Source organism: Podarcis cretensis, assembly GCF_951804945.1.
Source record: "Podarcis cretensis genome assembly, chromosome: 16".
NCBI classification, from domain to species: domain Eukaryota; kingdom Metazoa; phylum Chordata; class Lepidosauria; order Squamata; family Lacertidae; genus Podarcis; species Podarcis cretensis.
The window spans coordinates 30,983,433-31,008,471 of record NC_137186.1 but is presented as its reverse complement, the minus strand read 5'-3'; the positions used below and the strand labels follow the sequence as shown (position 1 = coordinate 31,008,471).

The 25,039-nt window shown below is 46.3% G+C and overlaps 1 protein-coding gene across 1 annotated transcript in view; it reads left to right on the top strand.

Annotated features, from left to right (window-relative positions):
* The window catches only part of PPIL2 (peptidylprolyl isomerase like 2), a 78,269-nt gene that overhangs the window by 41,875 nt on the left and 11,355 nt on the right, over positions 1-25,039 (top strand). Inside the window, exons 13-16 of the mRNA XM_079956830.1 lie at positions 2,918-3,007; positions 4,506-4,539; positions 17,242-17,359; positions 18,268-18,324. Coding sequence (XP_079812956.1) covers positions 2,918-3,007; positions 4,506-4,539; positions 17,242-17,359; positions 18,268-18,324 — 299 coding nt within the window. The remainder of the gene's footprint in view (positions 1-2,917; positions 3,008-4,505; positions 4,540-17,241; positions 17,360-18,267; positions 18,325-25,039) is intronic.

Here is a 25,039-nt window from a genome sequence, read left to right as displayed (position 1 = left end):
AATTCCTTCCAGTAGCACCTTAAAGACCAACTAAGTTAGTTCTAGGTATGAGCTTTCGTGTGCATGCACACTTCTTCAGAGACTTATCTGAAGAAGTGTGCATGCACACGAAAGCTCATACCTAGAACTAACTTAGTTGGTCTTTAAGGTGCTACTGGAAGGAATTTTTTTCTTTTATTTTGTTTTGACTATGGGAGACCAACACGGCTACCTATCTGTAACTGCATATCTGAGGTTGTTGATATTTCTTCCAGCAATCTTAATTCCGGCTAGGGATTCATCCAGCCCAGCCTTTCGCATGATGAATTCTGCATATAAGTTAAATAACCAGGGAGACAATATACAGCCTTGTCGTACTCCTTTCCCAGTTTTGAACCAATCAGTTGTTCCATATCCAGTTCTAACTGTAGCTTCTTCTCCCACATAGAGATTTCTCAGGAGACAGATGAGGTGATCAGGCACTCCCATTTCTTTAAGAACTTGCCATAGTTTGCCGTGGTCGACACAGTCAAAGGCTTTTGCATAGTCAATGAAGCAGAAGTAGATGTCTTTCTGGAACTCTCTAGCTTTCTCCATAATCCAGCACATGTTTGCAATTTGGTCTCTGGTTCCTCTGCCTCTTCTAAATCCAGCTTGCACTTCTGGGAGTTCTCGGTCCACATACTGCTTGAGCCTTCCTTGTAGAATTTTAAGCATAACCTTGCTAGCGTGTGAAATGAGTGCAATTGTGCGGTAGTTGGAGCATTCTTTAGCACTGCCCTTCTTTGGGATTGGGATGTAGACTGATCTTCTCCAATCTTCTGGCCACTGCTGAGTTTTCCAAACTTGCTGGCATATTGAGTGTAGCACCTTAACAGCATCATCTTTTAAAATTTTAAATAGTTCAGCTCGAATACCATCACTTCCACTGGCCTTGTTATTTGCAGTGCTTTCTAAGGCCCATTTGACTTCACTCTCCAGGATGTCTGGCTCAAGATCAGCAACCCCACTACCTGGGGTGTATGAGACATCCATATCTTTCTGGTATAATTCCTCTGTGTATTCTTGCCACCTCTTCTTGATGTCTTCTGCTTCTGTTAGGTCCTTTCCATTTTTGTCCTTTATTATGGCAATCTTTGAACGAAATGTTCCTTTCATATTTCCAATTTTCTTGAACAGATCTCTGGTTCTTCCCATTCTGTTGTTTTCCTCTATTTCTTTGCATTGCTCGTTTAAGAAGGCCTTCTTATCTCTCCTTGCTATTTTTTGGAAATCTGCATTCAATTTCCTGTATCTTTCTCTATCTCCCTCGCATTTTGCTTGCCTTCTCTCCCCCACTATTTGTAAGGCCTCATTGGGCAGCCACTTTTTTTATTGCATTTCCTTTTCATTGGGATGGTTTTCGTTGCTGCCTCCTGTATAATGTTGCGAGCCTCCATCCATAGTTCTTCAGGCACTCTGTCTATCAAATCTAAATCCTTAAACCTGTTCCTCACTTCCACCGTGTATTCATAAGGGATTTGATTTAGATTGTATCTTACCGGCCCAGTGGTTTTTCCTACTTTCTTCAGTTTAAGCTTGAATTTTGCTATAAGAAGCTGATGATCTGAGCCACAGTCAGCTCCAGGTCTTGTTTTTGCTGACTGTATTGAGCTTCTCCATCTTTGGCTGCAGAGAATATAATCAATCTGATTTCAATGCTGCCCATCTGGTGATATCCACGTGTAGAGTCGTCTCTTGTGTTGTTGGAAAAGCGTGTTTGTGATGACCAGCTTGCTCTCTTGACAGAACTCTATTAGCCTTTGCCCTGCTTCATTTTGCTCTCCAAGGCCAAACTTGCCAGTTGTTCCTTTTATCTCTTGATTCCCTACTTTAGCATTCCAATCCCCTATAATGAGAAGAACATCCTTCTTTGGTGTCACTTCTATAAGGTGTTGTAAGTCTTCATAGAATTGGTCAATTTCAGTTTCTTCAGCAGCAGTAGTTGGTGCATAAACTTGGATTACTGTGATGTTAAAAGGTCTGCCTTGGATTCGTATCGAGATCATTCTATCATTTTTGAGATTGCATCCCAGTACTGCTTTCGCCACTCTTTTGTTGGCTATGAGGGCCACTCCATTTCTTTTGCGGGTTTCTTGCCCACAGTAGTAGATATGATGGTCATCCGAACTGAATTTGCCCATTCCCGTCCATTTTAGTTCACTGATGTCCAGGATGTCAATATTTATTCTTGCCATCTCATTTTTGACCACATCCAACTTGCCCAGGTTCATGGGTCTTACATTCCAGGTTCCTATGCAATATTTTTCTTTACAGCATTGGACTTTCCTATCGCTTCCAGGCATATCCGCAACTGAACGTCCTTTCGGCTTTAGCCCAGCCACTTCATCAGCTCTGGATCTACTTGTATTTGTCCTCCGCTCTTCCCCAGTAGCATGTTGGACGCCTTCTGACCTGAGGGGCTCATCTTCCAGGGTCATAACTTTTATATGCCTGTTGCCTTTGTCCATGGAGTTTTCTTGGCAGGGATACTTGCCGGTTCCTCCTCCAGGTGGATCACGTTTGGTCAAAACTCTCCACTATGACCTGTTCATCTTGGGTGCCCTGCTCGGCATAGTTCATAGCTTCTCTGAGTTCTTCAAGCCCCTTCGCCATGGCAAGGCAGTGATCCATGAAGGGGTGATCCATGTTAGTGCTAGTTTGATGGGAAATAGTCTACAATATTGTTGGGGGTGGGAAAGGAATACGTTGAGACCTGCGTAGAAATATTGTTTCGCTTGGTAAATTAGACCTGAACAATTCCAGCCAGGTAATGCGTCATTGTGTGTGTGATACAATGGGCGTTAAAAAGAAGAATGGAAACACATAATCATTGTTTTGACTGTGTGAAAGACATTCTTTAATTACAATTGCCTAATGCTTTTTTATTATTTTCCAGACTCCTAAAACCTGTGAAAACTTCATTAAACTGTGCAAGAAAAATTACTACGATGGGACTATTTTTCACAGATCAATTCGTAATTTTGTGGTGAGTATTGGGAGTGAGGGAGAAAGCTTTTTTATCTCCAGTGTTTTATGACCAGAGCAAAGAACTATAGTTATGTCAAGAGGTATTAATTTTCACTCTTTGTGGGGTTTTTGTGTGTGTTTTATGTTTTTTTCAAATCTCCTTCTGGACTAGAATTTGTCACAGACAAAAAAATAAGGCTGACGTTAATAGAAAGAGAATATTCCTTGAGAACAAGATCGCTTTTCTGGAGTAAGAGCAACATCTGATTGCCTAGCAACCTGCGTTGAATAAGTCAGGCTGTCATCAGCCGTTTCCAAGCACTCAGAAAGGAAGAATGTTGTCATCGCTCAGTTTTCAATTAGACTCCATGGCTTGTGACATTTGAAACTTGGGTTCACTGGGCGATATGAAAGGCCAGACTCTGAATTGCATTACTCTAAGGGGCTTGGTGCTTAGAGTGCCAGACCAGGACCCCAAAGACCAGGTTTCAAATCTCCACTCGCTGGGTTCACCTCGGGCCAGTCTCTGTCTCTCAGCCTAACCTACCTCACAGGGTTTCTGCGAGGATGAAATGGGGAAGGGGAGAGCAATGTCGGCCACCTTGAGCCCCTTGGAGGAATGGAGGGATATAGATGTAGCAATAATCAACTTTTAGCACAGGAAATTGCCACTGCATATTCATCAGTTCCACACAACCCACACATTGTCCGTCAGTTCTGTTGTGGGGATAACTAGAGCGAAGACAAGAGAGGAAGCAAGGGTCCCATTCCCTTGATAGAATAATAATAATAATAATAATAATAATAATAATAATAATAATAATAAATTAATTATTTATACCCTGCCCATGTGGCTGGGCTCCCCCAGCCACTATGGGTGGCTCCAAACAGAACACAGTCAAACCTTGGTTTTCAATCGTCTCCGTTGCTGAACATTTTGGCTCCCAAATGTCAAAAACCCGGAAGTAAGTGTTCCGGTTTTCGAACATTTTTTGGAAGCCGGACATCTGACGCGGCAGACAAGCAGCTTCCGATTGGCTCTTCCTATTTGCAAGAGCCAATCAGAAGCCGCACCTTGGTAATCAGACGTTTCGGAGGTCGAACATCCTTCCGGAACAGATTACGTTCAACTTCTGAGGTACCACTGTATTAAAAACACGATAAAACATCAGACATTAAAAACTCCCCTAAACAGGACTGCCTTCAGATGTCTTCTAAAAGTCAGCTGCATTAGAACATAAGAAGAACCTGCTGGATCAGACCAGTGGCCCACCTAACTCAGGATCCTGTTCTCATGGTGAGCAACCAATGACAGAGTTGAATACAGGGTACCCCCAAACTGCACACTTGATCCTTCCAAGGGAGTACCACCCTATCCACAACAAGTAATCTAGCTCCTTGACTCGGGGTTTGCCCATCAGCAGAGCCTCTGCTTTTTTAGCACCCAGTTATTCCATCTGCATCCTTTCTCCTCACCTCTTCCCACCCTAAACCTTCTATATCTTTTGATTCCACAGATCCAGGGAGGGGATCCAACGGGAACAGGAACAGGTAAGCAAACTGGGTCGATTCCTTACCTGCAGTTGGGTGACTCATGATTTGCAACAAATCCCAACTTTTAAAGCTGGAAACCCCTTCAGCCAGTGGTTGCAACAGGCTGGCTGCTTATCCCTTCTGTTTATAGTCAACACTTCAGGGTGCAGCAACCTTAATTCAGGCTCGGCGTACTGTTTATATTTTTATGCCCGCCATTTATGAAAGGGGAGGGGATAGACTATTTTAGGTAAAGCAAATTGGCAGGATAAGTGTGCTTGGTGAATTTTTCGGTTATTGGAACGGAAGCATTAAGCTGAACGGGACTAATTGGAATTCCTTGATGGCCCTTTGCTTTATTGACAACCCAAGTGGTTACGTTATAGAATGTTAAAGCTTGTTTCCTCTAGGATTTTAGGAAATGGAAATGTGATTTGTTTTCAGGTTAATTGTAATGATTCACATGCCTTGAATTAATTGTTGAACGAAATACCGAGATACATCATTGGTCTTTCTAGCTCAGCACCTCCAACACTGACTGGCAGCAGCTCTCTGAGCCACAGACCTCACCCAAACTGCAGTTCTTAAATTGTTTGCTGTGCATTAGCTGCATTGCCTTCCCCCAAACCCACTCCAGAGTAGGTCATTTTGAGAACCGCAGAATGGGGGTGGGGGGGGGCAGAGAGAGATGCCCTGGCTTCATGCAAGGCCTTCGTTATGTTCAGAATGAAAGAGATGTTTGTGGAATTGCTCCTGGCTCCAGAATGGCTGGTTCCATCCAAGTTCAATCTTGCTATTAGTCCCTCGATCGCTTCGTGAAGTTAAGAACAAAAGTTTTCTTGTTCCTCATATACCTCCCCCCCCCCCACCTTCCTGCCCATTCCCCAGATCTGCCCTTGCTTGCTTTGCTGCTGTGGACACCTTGAAAGGCGGTCAAGAGCAGCATAGACTAAAAGCAGATGCCCTGTGAATGAAGTGGGGAACTGTTCTCAAGGGCACTCTCCTGAACCCAGCTGGCCCATCCTATCTCTTGGTATCAGTGACTCAGGTGGCATCTGAGCAAGAGCCATCAAATATCTGTCTCGTTAGACTTGCTAGATGCTTTGCATGCTTTCAGGTCGCCCACAGTGCTTTAGCAGATCAGAGAACTATAGGGTTGGAAGGGACCCCCAAGGGATCTAAAAGGTAAAGGTAAAGGTACCCCTGCCTGTATGGGCCAGTCTTGACAGACTCTAGGGTTGTGCGCCCATCTCACTCAAGAGGCCGGGGGCCAGCGCTGTCCGGAGACACTTCCGGGTCACGTGGCCAGCGTGACATCGCTGCTCTGGCGAGCCAGAGCCGCACACGGAAACGCCGTTTACCTTCCCGCTGGTAAGCGGTCCCTATTTATCTACTTGCACCCGGGGGTGTTTCGAACTGCTAGGTTGGCAGGCGCTGGGACCGAACGACGGGAGCGCATCCCGCTGCGGGGATTCGAACCGCCGACCTTTCGATCGGCAAGCCCTAGGCGCTGAGGCTTTTACCCACAGCGCCACCCGCGTCCCTTGTCCCAAGCGATCTAGTCCAACCCAAACATTTGTAGGGCAGGTAATAAAGCAAGCTGTCTGATTAGTTCACTGGCTTGGGGGTCCTGTGGGTGAAATTCAGCCTCCCCACTCACCTCTTTGGACCAGGTGCTTTCTGACATGTCTTTTAAAGCCCATTGTGTGGTCAAGCACTCAGTCCTTTTCCCCCCAAAGGGTCTGCGGTCAAGTCAGAGTCTGCTGGCTGAAGTGTCTCCTAGGGATTCAGATGCAGGCTCTGGTGCCAACAGATCCATGCAGGAAGGAGCGGGCAGTAGATCAGTCTCCAGTCTGAGGCTACTTTTAGAGTAAAAGGTAAAGGGACCCCTGACCATTAGGTCCAGTCGTGGCCGACTCTGGGGTTGCGGCGCTCATCTCACTTTATTGGCAGAGGGAGCCGGCGTACAGCTTCCGGGTTATGTGGCCAGCATGACTAAGCCGCTTCTGGCGAACCAGAGCAGCGCACGGAAACGTCGTTTACCTTCCCGCCAGAGCGGTATCTATTTATCTACCTGCACTTTGATGTGCTTTCGAACTGCTAGGTTGGCAGGAGCTGGGACTGAACAATGGGAGCTCACCCCGTCGTGGGGATTCGAACCGCCGACCTTCTGATCGGCAAGCCCTATGCTCTGTGGTTTAACCCACAGCGCCATCTGCCTCACTTACTTTTGCATATGAGGCTGGATAGCTCAGTCAGTAGAGCATGAGACTCTTAATTCCAGGCTCATGGGTTCAAGCCCCATGGTGGATGAAAGTTTCCTGCATTGCAGGGGTTGGACTGGATGACCCTTGTGGCCCCTTCCAGCTCTACAAACCTGTGATTCTATGATTCCTGGGCCTCATTCACACTGCACACACAAAGCACTGCAGCACCACTTTAAACAGTTGTGGCTTCGTAGTTCTCTGTGAAAAGGGGTTGAATTTTAAACCACAATGGGAATTGTACCTCTAGTACAGCAGCCTTAACCAATTATACCCCCCAGAATTTTCTGGGGGAAGCCATGACTTTTTGAAGTGGTGTCATAGTGCTTTAAATGTTTGGCCCCTGGTTTGGGGCCATGACACAAGTACCACCTGAGGGGGAAACTGTAAATCGTCGTAGTAGGAATTGCGGGGGACTGAACTGCAAGTGCCAATAAAACGTCCAGAAGGGGACTTTACTTGATTCATTCTTCTTCTTTTGTTTAAAAAGAAGATGATAAGTTATCTTCACACTGAGGGCAACGTTTCCATCTTGCTTCCATCTCCGCTCGCTTCCCTTGAATTCGACTTGAGTACGCCTGCTGGCTCAGCAGGCCTCAGAGTTCCCTCCCTCGGAGCTCGTAGCAACTTTTGCAAAGCCGCCGCTTAAGCGATTCTGGAAAGGAGCTCTTCCCAGCAGCCACCATCATTCAGAGTGAATTAGGGGGAGTCACTCTTATTGCATGCTTCAGAGCCGTGTGGCTAAATCACAGACACAAAGAGAGCAAACTCTCTCTCGACGGGTGCAGGGAAGGCTGCTGTGCGCTGCCACGGATCATGTACCTGGGATTGCGCACAGATTACCAGCCTCCCTACCACCCCCACCCCCGCCTGCTACAATATCCCTGAGGGATTGGATTTCAGTTATTGCAGTTATCAGATGGCAGAAGCAGAGACCGAGAGACTTGTGGAAAGTGTGGGAAATTAGACTGTAGTTCCCATTTGCAGAGTATGAGGAAGACAGCCCTGGGTCGTTTGACCCTTTCATTCTCCGCCCCCCCCCTTTAAAAACTATGCAACACACTCTCTTTTAAAGTTTAAAGAACTTATAACTTTAATTGAGTATGCTTTCAGTTGCAGATTAAATATATACAGTGGAACCTTGTGTTACGTACCGTCCTCCTTTCGAATGCTTCGGGTTACGAGCTCTGCTAACCTGGAAGTAGGTCCCCTTGTTGCGAACTTTGCCCCGGGATGCAAGCTGAAGTCGTGAGGTAGCAGCGGGAGGCGCCATTAGCGAAAGTGCGCTTCATGTTACGATCGGTTTCAGGTTACAAACAGACCTCCGGAAACAGATTAAGTTTGTAATTTAACAGATTAAGTTCGTAACCAGATTAAGTTCGTAACTCTGGATGTGAATGGGATCCGTTCCAGAGCCTCGTTCTCATCCTGAAGCGAATGTAAGACACAACTGTGCGTCTGCACGTTCACAGGTCGCATTTCGCAGCTTCCACGCATGCGCATGACGTCATTTTGAGCGTCTGCGCATGCGCGAGCAGCAAAACCCGGACGTAATGCGCTCTGTTACTTCCGGGTCACCACAGAGTGCAACCTGAAAATATTTAAGCTGAAGCGTATTCTTCCCGAGGTATGACTGTATAAGGAGTAAATCTCTACACAAATCCAGACTGGAGTCCCCAAATTTGTTGGATGGCATCATGTCTGCATCCTTCCGGCAACTCCTGCAGCCAAGCTGGTGCCAGATGTATTGCTCTGCTTTCCTTTGGGCCACATCAGCGAGACTGAGAGTGGGCTCTTGTTGCCTGGGCAGCCCAAGACCTCCAGACACACTGCCCAGGCTTGTGTCCCAGGGAAATCACTTAGCAGTTTGACTTCACACCCCACCCCAGACACACGACATTGTCTCTCGGGACAGATGGAGGCCAACAATACGATTGGGGAGGGTGTGTTAAAGCAGATGTTACGGATTCTAAGCCTTTGGAGTGCAGTACATGGAATATTTAAAATTAACAACCAAGAGTATTAAAGAACTGGAGTGGTTACATTGCCAATTGCGGAATAAGTGGCATTCTGGCTCAATATACTGTTTTTGGTTCTCTTAACGGTATGTAGCTATTTAAGATTCCATTTACTCTATGCAGCTGTTTAAGAGGGAAGCTTCAGATGCGTGCTTAGAAGAAGCAATCAGAATGTTACCTTCCTCTTAATCTAATTCAGTATTTCAGTCCTGAGGCAAGCCTGATTTACATTGCAGCCAGACTAGAAATATTCCTTTATCTTAACAAGTCATGTGGCATTTGAAATTCCTTGTGGTAATCGGTCTTAAGGATTTGCTGTAATGTGCGCTGTGCTCCCTGTTTCACAGAGAGAGAGAGGGAAAGAGATAAAAGCTCAGAGACTTCCATTTCCAGAAACTAGGGAGAATTTGCCCCGAGGCTCCCTCTGCATTGTATTAAATGGGTTTAACTGCCATGCCAATCCACAAGCAAGGCTGGGAAGTGCCACTGTGTGGCGACCAGGTGATCTCAGGTGTCGGCTTAGGCATCGCACTGAAGCAAAGGATGTGCGCCATTGAGAAAGTGGACACAAGCTTGTATGAATTTGTGTTTTTTTAATAATAGTGATGATGATGCATTTGCTAATTTGTAAGTATAGATTAAAATTCAGAAAATGTGTCTAGAATTTAAATTCCACAAAACACAAGCCCATAGACTCCCCATCCAAATACCTTCCAAATAAATTATTTGCTACCCAAATCAACGCAGGAAACTACCTTGTACTGAGTCAAACCATCAATTCATCTAGTTCCATATTGTAGGCCATGGGTAGGCAAACTAAGGCCCGGGGGCCGGATCTGGCCCAGTCGCCTTCTGAATTCGGCCCACGGTCGGTCCGAGAATCAGCGTGTTTTTGCATGAGTAGAATGTGTCCTTTTATTTAAAATGCATCTCTGGGTTATTTGTGGGGCATAGGAATTCGTTCTCTCCCCCCAAAATATATATATATATATATATATATATATATATATATAGTCTGGCCCCTCACAAGGTCTGAGGGACAGTGGACCACCACCCTGCTGAAATAGTTTGCTTACCTCTGTTCTAGGCACTGGCTGACTGTGGTTCGCCAGGTTATTGGGAAGTGGACATTCCTACTTAGAGATGCTCTACCTCTGAGTTATGGCTCTTCTCCAAGGCAGTTGCTATTGACACACATCACCCTTCAAATCAACTCCCAACTCACTTCATTATCCCCATTAGCCATCACCACCTCTCATATTTTTAATTCTTAATTAACTGGGTACACAAAAGCAATGGGTTGGGTATTCTACCATGGGCTGAGGAAGCCAGCAGCTGGTTTTGTCTCCTTCCTTATTCTGCAGGCCACTTTCCAAGGGAGAACATGAAACCCTTGCTGTTTGTGATTATTGTTGCTGTTGTTGTCCAAATAAAGGTGGCTGTGGTGGCCTAAAGTGGATTTTTGATCCCCCCCAATCCCCTGTAGACCAACACAACAACTATTGTACCTTGGATTTTTAGTTTTTACTAGTACCCCATCTTTCACCAGCTAAGAACAGTCTCAAAATGGCAGTACAGTGGATCAGAAGTACACGCTGCACCCCAATCACCATATTCCTAGGTGACCTGTGTATACAGGAACAAATCCGCACCTGAGCTTGCAGTTCTTGCACCAAACACTAAAAATGCACCAAGAGATCGTCAAAAACATTCAGTGAGTAGTCCCATTTTACAGGTGAGGTGCACTGAAGTGGAGATAGAATAAATTAACTCAAGGCTAGTTTAGTGGCAGCATTCATAAGTTTGAAACCTTTCATTAACATCTGGGGGATGTCTAAGCCCCCTTGGGATTCCCATTTGGGGGACCTCTTCCTTTCTGCAAAGAAAAAGCATGCAGCTGTAACCAGTGGCAGAGCTTCATGCTCCAGCACTGGGGGGGGGGGCAGAGAGCAGGCGGGAGTGGGGCTGGCATGGGTCCTGGGGGCATAGCACACCACCTGTGGGGGTGTGGCACCCAGCGCAGGGTGGCAGCCGCGATGGCACCCCACCGGGTTCGCGCTGCCGGGGGCGGTGCGCTCCCCCCCCCACTCCTCTTCCTCCGCCAGTGGCTGGAACACTTGGGAGGCCAATTTGGAGGAGAAAAACAGATAACAGGTTAAGCACCTCATCTTTTGCTGTCTGGGGGGTTGTTACAAACACCTACAGTGTAGGTTAACCCCAGTGTCACAAGGGAGAACGAAAGCAAGCTGTCAGTTGGTTGAACAAGAAGCCCTCCCACTTCATTCGCCCAATCCCCATCCTTCACATCCGCCTCCCCTTCCACCCAACTAAGTAAAGTGGCAATTCATTTTGAAATTGCCATGCATGATGCGTTTCCCACCTACACCTTTTGTTTGGAATATTGCAGGTTTTGTTATTTTAACAGACCCCCTCGTTTAAAACGGCACCTGTATGTGGCAAGCATCAAGCTCGCAAGGGAAAGCACATCTTTTCCGTGGCAACAGAGCTGAGTTGCTATGGTTTTGAGAAGCAGTCAGGAGAATGCAAGGCCGCTTCAATATCTCTGGGGAGGAAGCATTGCAAACGTCTGTCTCTTCCCCCCCCCCACCCCAATCCATCCACCCTGCGCACACACAAACACATAATTTATTTTTGTGTTCCTCGCCCGCTCCTTCTATTTAAAAGTCACTATTTTAGGATACCTAAAAAATTGGTATCTCATCTCTTATGTGACCAGCCAGTCACTGTGCTCTGTAAGAGAGGGCCATTTCTAGCCCAGAATAGCCAGGCTACTGCCCTCCAGGCACTGGAGGTCTTCTGCCAGTTAGATTGCTGCAGTGTGCTTTATGTGGGGCTGCCCTTGAGGTTGGCTTGGTGGGGCAGACTATGGCTACAGTGCTAGACTGCTGCCGGAAGAATTGCCCTGGCCGTCAGCTCGCTAACTGGAAAAGTTGAAGGGGTTGGTCCTGTTGCATAACGCCACCTATCCTTGTGAGCGGGATACCGGAAAAGATACCTCACCCCTTATACCAGTGGTTCTCAATCTGTGGGTCCCCAGATGTTGAACTACTTGGGGTGATGATAGTTGTAGTTCAACAACATCTGGGGACCCACAGGTTGAGAAATGCTGCCTTTTACAGTGGAACCTCGACTTATGTATGGCTCTACTTACATACGATTCCAGTTACAACCTTTGGTAGGTGCTTCGACTTATGAGCTTTCCTCTAGATATGAACAGAGGCCTTGCCAGCAGCTGCAGAGCAGTGCTGAGGCCTCTGCTGCCAGGGAAAGGGCCCCCATCCCACCCCTAAGCTGTGGAAGAGGTGCCACCTGCAAGAGGAACAGGAGGCCACACTGCAGCCCCAAACCCCGCCGAGGAACTAACCTGAGGAAGTCCAGAGAAGAACCTGGCCTGGCAAGAAAAAAAGTGACCCTGGCCAAAGTCAATCAGTTCTTTCCTGACCCTTGCCCCACCTCCAGCTTGTAGCCAGGAAAGCCCACCCACCCTCAGTGCACATAAGGGGGGGGGATTTTATTTTTTTCATCTACAATACTGTCTTATTTATTTTCTAGTACAGTACATTGATTATTGCCTTCATTTTATGAATCTATGGGCTCATTAGACAGTAAAATCCATGTTAAATTGCTGTTTTACGGGGTGTTTTTCATTGTCTAGAACGGATCAATTCACTTTTCCATTACTTTCTATGGAAAAGTGCGCCTATACTTATGTACGTTTCTAGTCATGACCAGCCCTCCGGAACGGATTATGGTTGTAGGTAGAGGCTCCATTGTATACCCATGCCTTCTACAAGATCGTCCCTACCCCAAATGCGCCCATTTGACAGCTTTGATCGGCAGAGCTGGCACTACTCCCAAGTGCCATGGCTAAACACCCGTCCTGCATTTGTAAGAACTTGGATCGTTTAGTGTGGCAACGCTGCCTGTGGAGATCATGCAGGCGCCTTTACTTTACTCTTTCCAGCGCCTGCTAAAAACCTCCTTGTTTAAACAAACCTATGCTTAGAAAACGGGGAAAAATTTGAATCTGTTTTAGCATTTTGACTTCCGTATGTTTTAAAGTTGTTGTTGTTTAGTCATTTAGTCGTGTCCGACTCTTCATGACCCCATGGACCAGATCACGCCAGGCACTCCTGTCTTCCACTGCCTACTGCAATTTTGTCAAACTCATGCTGGTAGCTTTGAGAACACTGTCCAACCATCATGTCCTCTGTCGTCCCCTTCTCCTTGTGCCCTCCATCTTTCCCAACATCAAGGTCTTTTCCAGGGAGTCTTCTCTTCTCATGAGGTGGCCAAGGTATTGGAGCCTCAGCTTCAGGATCTGTCCTTCCAGTGAGCACTCAGGGCTGATTTCCTTAAGAATGGATCGGTTTGATCTTCTCGCAGTCCATGGGACTCTCAAGAGTCTCCTCCAGCACCATAATTCAAAAGCATCAATTCTTCGGCGATCAGCCTTCTTTATGGTCCAGCTCTCACTTCCATACATCACTACTTGGAAAACCGTAGCTTTAACTATTCTATATGTTTTAAAGTAGAGTTGTGATTTTCTTCTTGCTCTTTACCAGCTTCGTAAACCGCTTTGAGGTTTTCTGCAATCAAGCGGAGTATAAATTTTGTTAAATGGATAAATGCCGTCTTACCAGTAGGTCTGTTCCATACAATCTAGGAGTCCAAGTGTGACACCTGCCCTGTGGAGCACCGTCTCTATTGTCTTTTGGCACTTAACTGAAGACTTTCTTTTCTCAGCAACCCTTTTAAGTGGAGATCTTTATCTTAACCTAAATCTGTATTGGATTTGTATGCGTGATTTGTAAGTCTGTATGAAGTTGATAACCTTGGGTGTGTGGGGAGCAGAGCGAGCGGTGGCTGGTATCTTTTGGCACTGCTGGGGGGGGGAGATAGGGAACCCAACAGTAGATGAGAGTCAGAGCCGACGATAGGCAAGGCCTGCTAACTCTAGTTTTGTCTCCATTCTCCTCCTCCTCCCCTGTTAAGTCCTGCAAAAGCTGCACTGTTTTCCGGCGGCATGCAACAGTACGCAGTACCACCACCTTTTCGAAGGGGAGGAGGAGGGAGGGTTCTCGGACCCCGTCAGAGCATCGTGCCTCCTTCCCCGAGCCCAGGAAGCATTTGCCCAGCTTAGGGCTGCTCTGACAGGATTCTGGAGCCCTGCTGCCTCCTTCCCAAAGCTGAGCAAGGGGGGGGGGCTCCTCACCTGGGCAGCAGTGCCCTGGTAGGTGGGCGAGGGAGCATCAGGCAGCTGGCCCGCCCTCACCGCCCAGCCTTGCCATCAGGCCACGCCCCTCTCCATGCACTGGCCACGCCCCCTGCTTGCTGGTGAGTACCAGCACTATTTTCCCTGGAAAGAAAGTACAGTGGTACCTCGGGATACATACGCTTCAGGTTACAGACTCCGCTAACCCAGAAATATTACCTCGGGTTAAGAACTTTGCTTCAGGATGAGAAAAGAAATCGTGCTCTGGTGGCGTGGCGGGAGCAGGAGGCCCCATTAGCTAAAGTGGTGCTTCAGGTTAAGAACACTTTCAGGTTAAGAACAGACCTCCAGAATGAATTAAGTACTTAACCTGAGGTACCACTGTACTGTGCAAAAGCAATACGGAGGCTAAAGAGGAAGCAGGCAGCCTCTGCCGTCCCCTAAGTGAAAGAAGGATTGGAAGGGATCAAGACAAAGGTGAAAGGGGCTGAGCCCCGTTTCCCTAATGGAGCATACTCCATTGCCTGTAGCTTCGGGTCTGCCTCTCCTTATCCCTTCCCTTGGATTCTTCTCCCCTGCTCACTTTGCAGCCTACGTGTTCCGAAAGCCTCCCGAGTACAGCAGAGGTTTTTGGAAGTGGCTGTTCCGCCAGTGATGTGATTCCTCCAGAGGATCATTAAGGTTGTTCTGCAAGCCAAGCCACCTTCTTCTCTGCTTGTTGCAGATGCGTTTTCTGGTGTTTTGTTTCTGGTAATGATGCAAAGTGTGGGGAGGGGGGAGAGAAATTGACTGTATAACTCTGGGAGTGACTCATCTCAGAATGTTCTCTCCTGATTAGGAATAGTCCTGGAGGAAAATGAAAATGTCACATCTGTCATAAATAACATGAAAGTGAGGAGCCCAAAGCAGATGAGCTGCATGCACTCAACCTGAGGTTCCCTTTTGTCTCTGCTCAAGGTGGGGACCAGCTCCTTAGAGGGCTCAAATGCTGCAGCATTGCAAGTCCCACAGGAATCTGAGGGAGGTTGGAGATTTTGGGGGCAGCTACATATGCCACATGAGGGTTCTGTGAGATGGATAATGGCCACCTTTTGAGCAGAAGTTTCAGTGATCCCAGTGGAATCCAACAAGGCAGATAGCAAGCTCATTTTCCCAGGGGCCTGTCTGTTGTTTTAGGACTAGCTACCCTGTAGCTCTCTGGATGTTGTGGGACTGCAGCTCCTATGATCCCAGACTACTGGTTTTGCAGAGCTGCTGAGATTTGGTCCAGCAATGTAATGCGGAGGGTGGCACTCTAGCCCATTCTACTTTATGTAGCCCAAACAGCCACCATCCACAAACAAGAGAGAGGCATTTGCAGGCATGGGGAAGGTTTGCAGAAGTTCTCATTTATAATCGGGGGGGGGGGGGGGGGGCAGGGACACAAACTGCATTTGCAAGCATGGGGAAGGTTTGCAGAAGTTCTCATTTATAATCGGGGAGGGGGCAGGGGACACAAACTGCTCATTGACTGCTGAACATCCTCACTGGCCGTGGAATGCCAACACTTAATTTGAACTGGTGGGAGGAGGAATGGAGTGTCCTGGAAGAAGGCATGGCTGGATGGGATGTTGAGCCCAAAGCACTCAGTACTGCAGCACTACTAGATCACCACTCCCTCTTGTATGCATTAAAAATGAGCTTACCCTCCAAGAAACCTATCCCACGGGTGGTGTGTCCTGCTTTGCCGCATCCAAAACAGACTGAATCTTGCCCAAAATTGCCGGCATTTCTCTTGCCACTGGAAGAGGTGGGGGACGGACGGACACCTGTGGGTTTGCCACCTATGAGACTTCTTTTGCCTGAAGCAGCAGCCTCACCTTGCCTAATGACTGGGCTGGCTCTGGCCGATCCTTATGTTATCAGAATGGCACCGATGTCTGGGATGGACAGGAGTCCAAAGTAGTCGGGGAACGTGCAGGCAGGGGAGAGGATGTGCGGGCAGGCGAGCATGAGGACAATCATGGGGAAGGGGCCCACAATTTGTGCGGTTCTGTGCCACCCATGAGGCAAGTGCTGTGGGAGTGGTGGAAGTGGGGACCCAAGGGGAAGAGACCAGGCAGCCTGAGACAGGCAGGACAGAAAGGAGGTGGGAGAAGAGTTGCAGGGAATCTCAGAGGCGGAAGAGGCTGCCGTGGTCTCCGGGAGAGCCATGCCTTTGGAATGTCTCCTGTCCTCCCCTCCGCAGTCTCTACACACAAGGCAGGGCTTGAAGCGATGGGACTAGCTGGAATCACTGAGAGTTTGCGCAGACCGCCTCAGACAAGGGGGTTTTGGTAAGCTGAAAGGGGCCTAGTTACGCTGTTGCTTCAACTGTCTGGACTGAAGACCAGAGAGAAGACTGGTCCGAGACCAGAGAGAAGAGACGGTGGAAGAAGATTGGAAGAAGTTTAAAGAATATTTGAAAAAATATGTTAATATTTAAATCTTAGAATAGCTTTGGAAGTGGATATACTTTTAGAAGTAGAAGATAGTGTATTTTAAAATAGTATTATTTGTAAGTGATAAAATGTGAAGATTTTTAATGGTAAAAGTAAGCGTGATTTTAAAAAATGGTTTAAAATTATGATATATGTAAACTGCTAAAGATGAGGTAAAATGAAAATCAGATGGGAGGACTTGGGGAAGCCCACCTAACAATGTTTAGAAAAAATAAGGATAAGACAAGAATTTGTATTGTTTGTTTTTCTGTTTGTGTTGTTTAGTTGTATTATAAAATGAATAAAAAAATGGGGGGCGGGGAATCAACTGTCTGGATTGGAGCGTGGGACTGCAGAAGTAGATCACCTAGGCAGCTGGTGCTTTGCCAATAAAGAAATGCACTTCCGAAAAGCTTTTCCTGGCTGGGCTGGGTGTGCTGGGGACAGTTGCCCGTCTTACAAAACAGTCCCTCATAACAGCTGCAGAGGTTGCTTGTAACAAAGCAATAGCAAAAGCCCAGGCAGAAAAAAACATAAGTCTCTAACCTGGTGTCAGCAAAGTTGCCAGGCAGGTTTTTCTGGGGGAGAGTCAGTGCTGAGCTAAATGGACCAGCGGCTTGTCTCTGTATGGTGCTGCCTTTCCTTGTGGCATTTTGACCTATCTTGTGTCTGTGTGTTTGGGACTGGCGTGACCAGGTGTGGACTTACAGTAATAATAATAATAATAATAATGTTTATTTCAGGGGGAGAGTCATATTGGGGGAAGCCATTCAAAGATGAGTTCAAGCCCAACCTGTCCCACACAGGACGTGGCGTCCTCAGCATGGCTAATACCGGACCCAACAATAACAAGTCCCAGTTGTGAGTAGTCGCTTGGCTCTTCTCTATCTCAAACCCATTTAAGGAGCATGCGGAATTCTGTGAAAAGCTTGGGGCTGGGTCTAACAGTTTCACCCTTCACAGCCTCTCTTAGCTGTTTTTAAGGCTTACGCGATCCTGTTACTGCCTTTAATCCTCTTGTTTGCCCTTTGCGCTATTCTAATTTTTCTGCAAGCAACCCGAAAGGCTGTTAATGGAAACGTAGAATCCTTGTGAGGAATCTGTCGTTTTACCATGGGTTGGGACTACAACTCCCATTATCCACGACCCATTAACCACACTGCCTAGGGCTGATGGGAGTTGTAGTCTAACACCACCAGGATGGGGAAGCCCTCCCCTAATTTTTTGCCTTCTGGCTTCTGTCTTTGAAATTCTCCAGGTTGTGTGTGTGTGTGTGTGTGTGTGTGTATATATAAGTGAATTTTATTATTACGGTCATAGGCCAGTTCCGGCTCACTTACAATATCAGGAAAATCATAAAACAAAACAGGAATACATTGAATTGAAATTGGGTATAACAGAGACAATACAGATATAGCGGCAGTTAAAATATATATATTAAATCTTGCTCACTTAAATATAACCTAAAATTGTCATTTAAAACCTTAATCATTTTGGTAGTACAGCTTGTTCCCTAAGTTTTATGGCAGTCACACAGAATTTGGCCACCCTTAGTGTGATCTCTAGATCCTTGTCCTCTACCAGGAGTTTTAGACATTGTAGTTCGGACCCATTTGGAGATTTTTGTATAACAGGAGTCATAAATACTGAGCATATATCCCCGTAGAAACGGCAGCGTAACCAGACATGAGAGTATATATATATGAAATATTAATGTGTTCTATTGCAGGTTTGTAAGGTCTGTTCTGTCTGTTTTTCCCTCTCTCCAGCTTCATCACATTCCGATCCTGTGCATACCTGGACAGGAAACACACAGTGTTTGGAAGGTAAAAGAAACAAGTTTATTGCAACATACACCATGTTTTCCTATGTACTTGGGCAGCAGAGGAATAGCTGGTGTAGTTAGAGTGGTTAGGACTGGGGAGACCTGCGTTTGATCTCCAGCTATGCCACAATAGCTCCACTGGAGAGCCTTGGGCTCGTTCCTTGCCTTTCAGTCTAGCCTGCCTTGCAAGAGGGTTGTGAGCATAAAAGGGCATCAACCCACATATGCTCCTTAGATCAGGTCTTGCCATACTTTTGCATTCATTGACCCCCTGAGGAGCTTACAAAGTCATCTTTGAGCCCAGCCCAAATTCTGAAGAACATAACAAATGTTCTTTGAAACAAACAACAAAAATAAATAAATAAAATTAATAATGATAGTGATGATTAATTTTGTTCATTGCTTTTTTTGCCATGGCAACTCAAAGTGACTTGCAATATTTTAAACCAAAAACCAGACACATATATGCATTAAAACTAGCACAAAAAAGCAAATAGCAGCTGTACACCCTTTTTTTTAAAGCAGTGAAGCAGCATTTTCTGAGACTACTGCTGTATCCCACACTGATTAAATGCAGAGGTTTCCCATCAGCAAGGAAGGGGCACTCTGTATATGCCCATGCTCTTTATTTCTGCGGCTTGTAGTTCCTAATTCGTTTTTTTCACGCTGTACCTTGTAAACCGGTTTTCCAGCTCCAGGCCCTTTCTGACCCCATTTCGACCCCTAGGTCTTCATTCAGCCCCTGCGCACAGGGGCAGGGTGGGGTGGGGTGTCAGTACTCTTAGGAAAATGGTGCTATTCAGATGCAGTGGGAATGAACAGATATATGGGCCCCGGCATCCCACCCAGCTGGGTTCAAGTGAAAATCTTGAGAAATGGTTTCCATTCTGATGGTTGCTGGCCACAAGCAGTATCTCCTCTTTGTGCATCCATTGATTTTTCCACTTCCATATTAAAGTGCTTTTATTTGGCACACTGAATGGACCTCTGCATTTTGATAAGCCTGGCATAATATTTCAGATGGCGAGGTAGCACTACCGTTGGCTTGAATAAAACGGGCCAGTGAATCAGCAGGTGCTGGCTTCAGATTTTGGGGAAAGGGAGACTTGAGCAAGAGTCCTTGTGATTTTTATTTACCGTATTTTTTGCTCTATAAGACTCACTTTTTCCCTCCTAAAAAGTAAGGGGAAATGTGTGTGCGTCCTATGGAGCGAATGCAGGCTGCGCAGCTATCCCAGAAGCCAGAACAGCAAGAGGGATTGCTGCTTTCACTTCACAGTGATCCCTCTTGCTGTTCTGGCTTCTGAGATTCAGAATATTTTTTTTCTTGTTTTCCTCCTCCAAAAACTAGGTGCGTCTTGTTGTCTGGTGCGTCTTATAGAGCGAAAAATACGGTATATGCCACGTTTTCTGAAAACGCATCCCTCGCTCAAAGCGATTCCCATGGAAAACAAAACAGAGCACCAGTCTAAATGATGTCGCGTTTATTTATTTATTGCATTTATACCCCATTTTTTCAACAAAGAGCTCAAGGTGACGTGCAAGCTTCTCTTCCTCTCCATTTTGACGTCAAACCAACCCTGCAAGGGGAGGTTAGGCTGAGAGACAGTGACTGGCCCCAAGTCACCCCGTGAGCTTCAGGGAATTTGAACCCTGGTCTCCCAGGTCCTTGTCCATAATAAAAAATATCACTGGAGCATCGCTGGGGCTTCCGTTGGCCCTTGGCTCGGAAGCTGCAGCCAAACCAGAATGCAGCATTTAGCTGATTGGCTGGTTCTCCCCTGTCAACACTGTCAGTTTCCATTTCTTAGTGCAGAAAGTATTGATCTGATGTGTAGAGATCTTTCCTATTCTAATTCATTCAAGAGGGTTCTGGAAGCTTCTCTGTGTGAAAGAAACAAGCAGAAACTTCATGATGTTTGGGTTATTCCTTCAGAGAAGCTGAGTACAGCTGGCTTAAACTGGTTCCATTATCTCTTCTGTCAAGGTCACACTGACTATAATAAAAAGGCCAGAAGGAGCCTGGTTTTCACTTTCCTCTTTCTATCTCTTTTCTGTCTGGTGTGGTGTTCTGTACACAGTATGCTATAGTGTTAAGGTTTAGACTTGTTATAAGTTATTGTAAGTTTAAGTTAAGTTCTGCTGCAACTGGATTTCTTACGTACAGTGCCAATCCTGAATGTATTGGATTTGTGACCATTATGCTCATTTGCCTTCAGTAGCAGTAAAGCTCTGCTGGATTAAATACAATTGCCTCTGGTCTATTTTTTGGGAATCATGCAATGTGTTTTAAGTTTTTACTCTGCTTACTATACATTGGAGTCTGCTCTGGATCACTATTGCACAGAATTCAGTGACAGACACCAGATAGCACCCCTGCTTAGGGAGCTGCCCTGGCTGCCAATATACTACCAGGAGGTTCAAGGTTTTGCTTTCGGCATTTAAAGCCCTGAAAAGCTCAGGGCCACAGTATGTAAGGGGCCACCTTGCTCCATGTGTCCCTTCATGGGAAACTGTGCAGAAGGGAAGTTACTGAGAGTACCCTAGATCCCAGAGGTTCTCTTAGCCTGTACTAGAAATCAGGCTTTTAGTGTTGTAGCTCCAGCTCTTTGGAATTTGTGACCAGCCAGAATCAGACCAGCACCTTATGTCATGATGTTTAGGCATCCGCTGAAGACGTTTCTGTTCTAAAAAGGCTTTCCCTGAGGTATAGCCTTGTCTTTGATGGAATATCTGCTAACATTGCACTAGCGTTTTCACAATTAGCAGAGATTGTTTTATCAGTTTTAGAGTCCTCCCGAATTATTTTATTGTTGTCAGAACTTGTGTTTTTTATCTTGTACGCTGCTTTGATAGCTTTGTGCTAGGAAGTGATTGATACGTTTGTTAAATAAGGAAATAGAAATAGAATAACGTATGAAAATAAGTTAACACTGAGCAGCTCATCTGTTTATCAAAGTGCACTGGTAGGTTCAGTACAAATATCCAAAACTTCATATCCAAAACTATCCCCAGATCTGATGACATTAGTACCTGTCAGTTCCACCTGGAAATCTTTTATGCCCCAACACAAAAGTTGAGAAATTCCCCTCCAAAATCTTATGGAAGCAGGTCCTTTATGAAGGCTCTCAGGGCTGGAGGGGTGGGGCAAGACTCCAGTTCCCATCGCCCTTGACCTCTCTGGCCATGTTGGCAGGGGCTGATGGGAACTGGAGTCCAACAACATCTGGGGGCCACAACATTGGCTACCCCTGATCTGTGGTGGTTTCAATGAAAATATGACCCGGAACGTGAATATAAGAGAAAGAAACTGTCCCGTGCAGGAAGGAAAAGAGGTTGGGGCATGGTAGTCTGGGTGGTCCTGCCATTTGTTCGATAATGTTACCTTGGCAGTAATGAATGGTGTTTGAACGTTTACAAGCAACAGTATGCTGTCACTAAAATAAAAAATTTTAAAAATAGCCCTCCTGTACCATAGTACTTATGAGTCACAGTCACAAATTCAGGGGGTGGGAGATAAGTAGGTTAAGGAAGTATGTGTGATGTTCACATCTTTACCTTTTTGTGGGTTGTCTCTTTTTTTTACCTGTACAGTGGTACCTCAGGTTACAGATGCTTCAGGTTACAAATGCTTCAGGTCACAGACTCCGCTAACCTGGAAGTAGTACCTCGGGTTAAGAACTTTGCTTCAGGATGAGAACAGAAATTGCATGGCGGTGGTGCGGCGGCAGCGGGAGGCCCCATTAGCTAAAGTGGTGTCTCAGGTTAAGAACAGTTTCGGGTTAGGAACAGACCTCCGGAACAAATTAAGTTTTTAACCTGAGGTACCACTGTACAAGGGACGCGGGTGGCGCTGTGGTTTAAACCACAGAGCCTAGGACTTGCCGATCAGAAGGTTGGCGGTTCGAATCCCCGCAACGGGGTGAGCTCCCGTTGCTTGGTCCCTGCTCCTGCCCACCTAGCAGTTCAAAAGCACGCCAAGTGCAAGTAGATGAATAGGTACCGCTCCGGTGGAATTGTAAACGGTGTTTCCGTGCTCTGTTCTGGTTCGCCAGAAGCGGCTTAGTCATGCTGGCCACATGACCCGGAAGCTGTATGCCTGCTCCCTCGGCCAATAAAGTGAGATGAGCGCCGCAACCCCAGAGTCAGCCACGACTGAACCTAATGGTCAGGGGTCCCTTTACCTTTACCTTTGCCACTGTACAAGAGTAAATCTTGATTAAGGCATGCTCTTACATCATGAGCTGCTCTTGTAATGACCCTCCTGTAGGTCCATACTCACCTCCTTGTGGGTCAGAATTACAACCTTCCACAGAGAATGAAGCTCGGGGCAAGCAGTTCTTTGCTTTACCAGCAGGAGCTGGCTGTGCAAAGTGCTGATTATCACTGGCCCTTGTGATAATCATGAAGCCCCCTTTGCCCCCAGCCAGCCGTGCAGGTTGCCTCTTGTGTCAACCATAAAGCCGCTTCCTCCCCTTGGAACAGTATTTCAGCTTTTTATTTTTAAGAATTAGATTGGCTTTGCATGTCACCAGTTGGGTTTCTCTTAAGCTGGAAGCCAGCCCAAAATGTATGTGGGAGAAGAGAAGGGGTGTGTGTCAGTGGTCGATTTAGAGACTGGAAAACATGGGAAGTCAGCTATGTCCTGCTGGTCCACATTGTAGAGATCACACAATATTTATTTTACACCCCCCCCCCAATGGTCCTGCTATCTAACAACAAGAGGGAACATACCTCACTACCAGGAAAAATATATATAGTGGTGCCTCGCAAGACGAAATTAATCCGTTCCGCGAGTCTCTTCGTCTAGCGGTTTTTTCGTCTTGCGAAGCAAGCCCATTGACGGCTTAGCGGATTAGCGCTATTAGCGGCTTTTAGCGGCTTTTAGCGGCTTTTAGCGGCTTATCGGCTTAGCTGATCAGCTGATAAGCGGCTTAGCGGCTTAGAAAAAGGGGGGGAAGGGAAAAAAACCCGCAGGAACTCACAAGACATTTTCGTCTTGCAAAGCAAGCCCTTAGGGAAATTCGTTTTGCGAAGCGCCTCCAAAACGGACAACCCTTTCGTCTAGCGGGTTTTCCGTCTTGCGAGGCGTTCGTCTTGCGGGGCACCACTGTAACGTGGCCACATCACACTCACTTTCAAATCACAAAAATCACTTATGAGGTACCTGCACTTTTTGCCCCATAACTTACTTCCTAGAAGGACTAGAGACTTCTTGTTGTTGTTTTTTTATGAAAGCTTGGAGTGTGCCATTCCTGCCTAGGGCCACAAGTGAGAGGCTTTACATGTGTCATGGTGCCCATGGGCACCAGGTTGGCAACCCCTGGGGAAGACTGTACTGAAATAGATGGACCAGTGTGTTTTAATGCAGTATGGGGCAGCTTCCATAGTTCCCACAATGCTTTGTTGCATTTATATGCTGCCTGTTCATCCAAGGAGCTTAAAGTGCCCTACGTGGTTCCCCTCCTCCTTTGAGCCCCACAACAACCTGTGAGGTAGGTCAGGTTGAGAGACCATGCCTGGTCCAAGTTCGCCCAGTGATCTTCATGGGCATGTAAACCAGGGATGGGTCAATGGTGGCCCTGCAGACCTGATGATGATGATGATGATTGATTGATTGATTGATTATTTATTATTTATACCCTGCCCATCAGGCTGGGCTTCCCCAGCCACTGGGCGGCTTCCAAAAAAATATTAAAATACTGTAATACATCAAACATTAAAAGCTTCCCTAAACAGGGCTGCCTTCAGATGTCTTCTAAAAGTCTGGTAGTTGTTGTTCTCTTTGACATCTGGTGGGAGGGCGTTCCACAGGGAGGGCGCCACTACCAAGAAGGCCCTCTGCCTGGTTCCCTGTAACTTGGCTTCTCGCAGTGAGGGAACTGCCAGAAGGCCCTCGGTGCTGGACCTCAGTGGTCGGGTAGAATGATGGGGGTGGAGACGCTCCTTCAGATATACTGGACCGAGGCCGTTTTGGGCTTTAAAGATCAGCACCAACACTTTGAATTGTGCTCGGAAACGTACTGGGAGCCAATGTAGGTCTTTCAAGACCGGTGTTATATGGTCTCCCAGTCACCAGTCTGGCTGCCGCATTCTGGATTAGTTGTAGTTTCCGGGTCACCTTCAAAGGTACAACTCCCATCATCCTGGGCCACTAGCCATGCTGGTTGAGGCTGATGGGTCATTGCATAACGAATGCAGTGCATTATGTATTTTATTTTATTTTTTATAAATGTTTATTAAAAATTTTTGAATACAAATGCAAAAATAATCAACAATATAGCATATATCATGACATATTTTCAAAACCTCTTTGGACTCCCTCACATCTCCCGCTCCCACTTACATCTTCTTAAATTTTAACCAGCAAATTATCAACTTATTTATATTCCTAGGTCCCATTCTTTTAAACATAGTCTAATCGTTCTCCAAATGGTTTATATTTTCCTCGATCTACTTATCATCCTAATTCCATCTAATTTAGTGGTGGTCAATTATTTATGATCTAGCATCCTTCTTAACATTCAACCAAATTACAATGCTTTTTAAAATAAATCTTAAATTTCTTCCAGTCTTCTTCAACCTTCTCTTCTCCCAGGTCTCGGATTCTGCCAGTCATCTCGGCTAATTCCATATAGTCGCAGTGCATTATGTATTTTGCTGCACGCACTGGAAATCTGCAAACGAATCTTTTGAGTTCTAGGCAGCCCTAATAT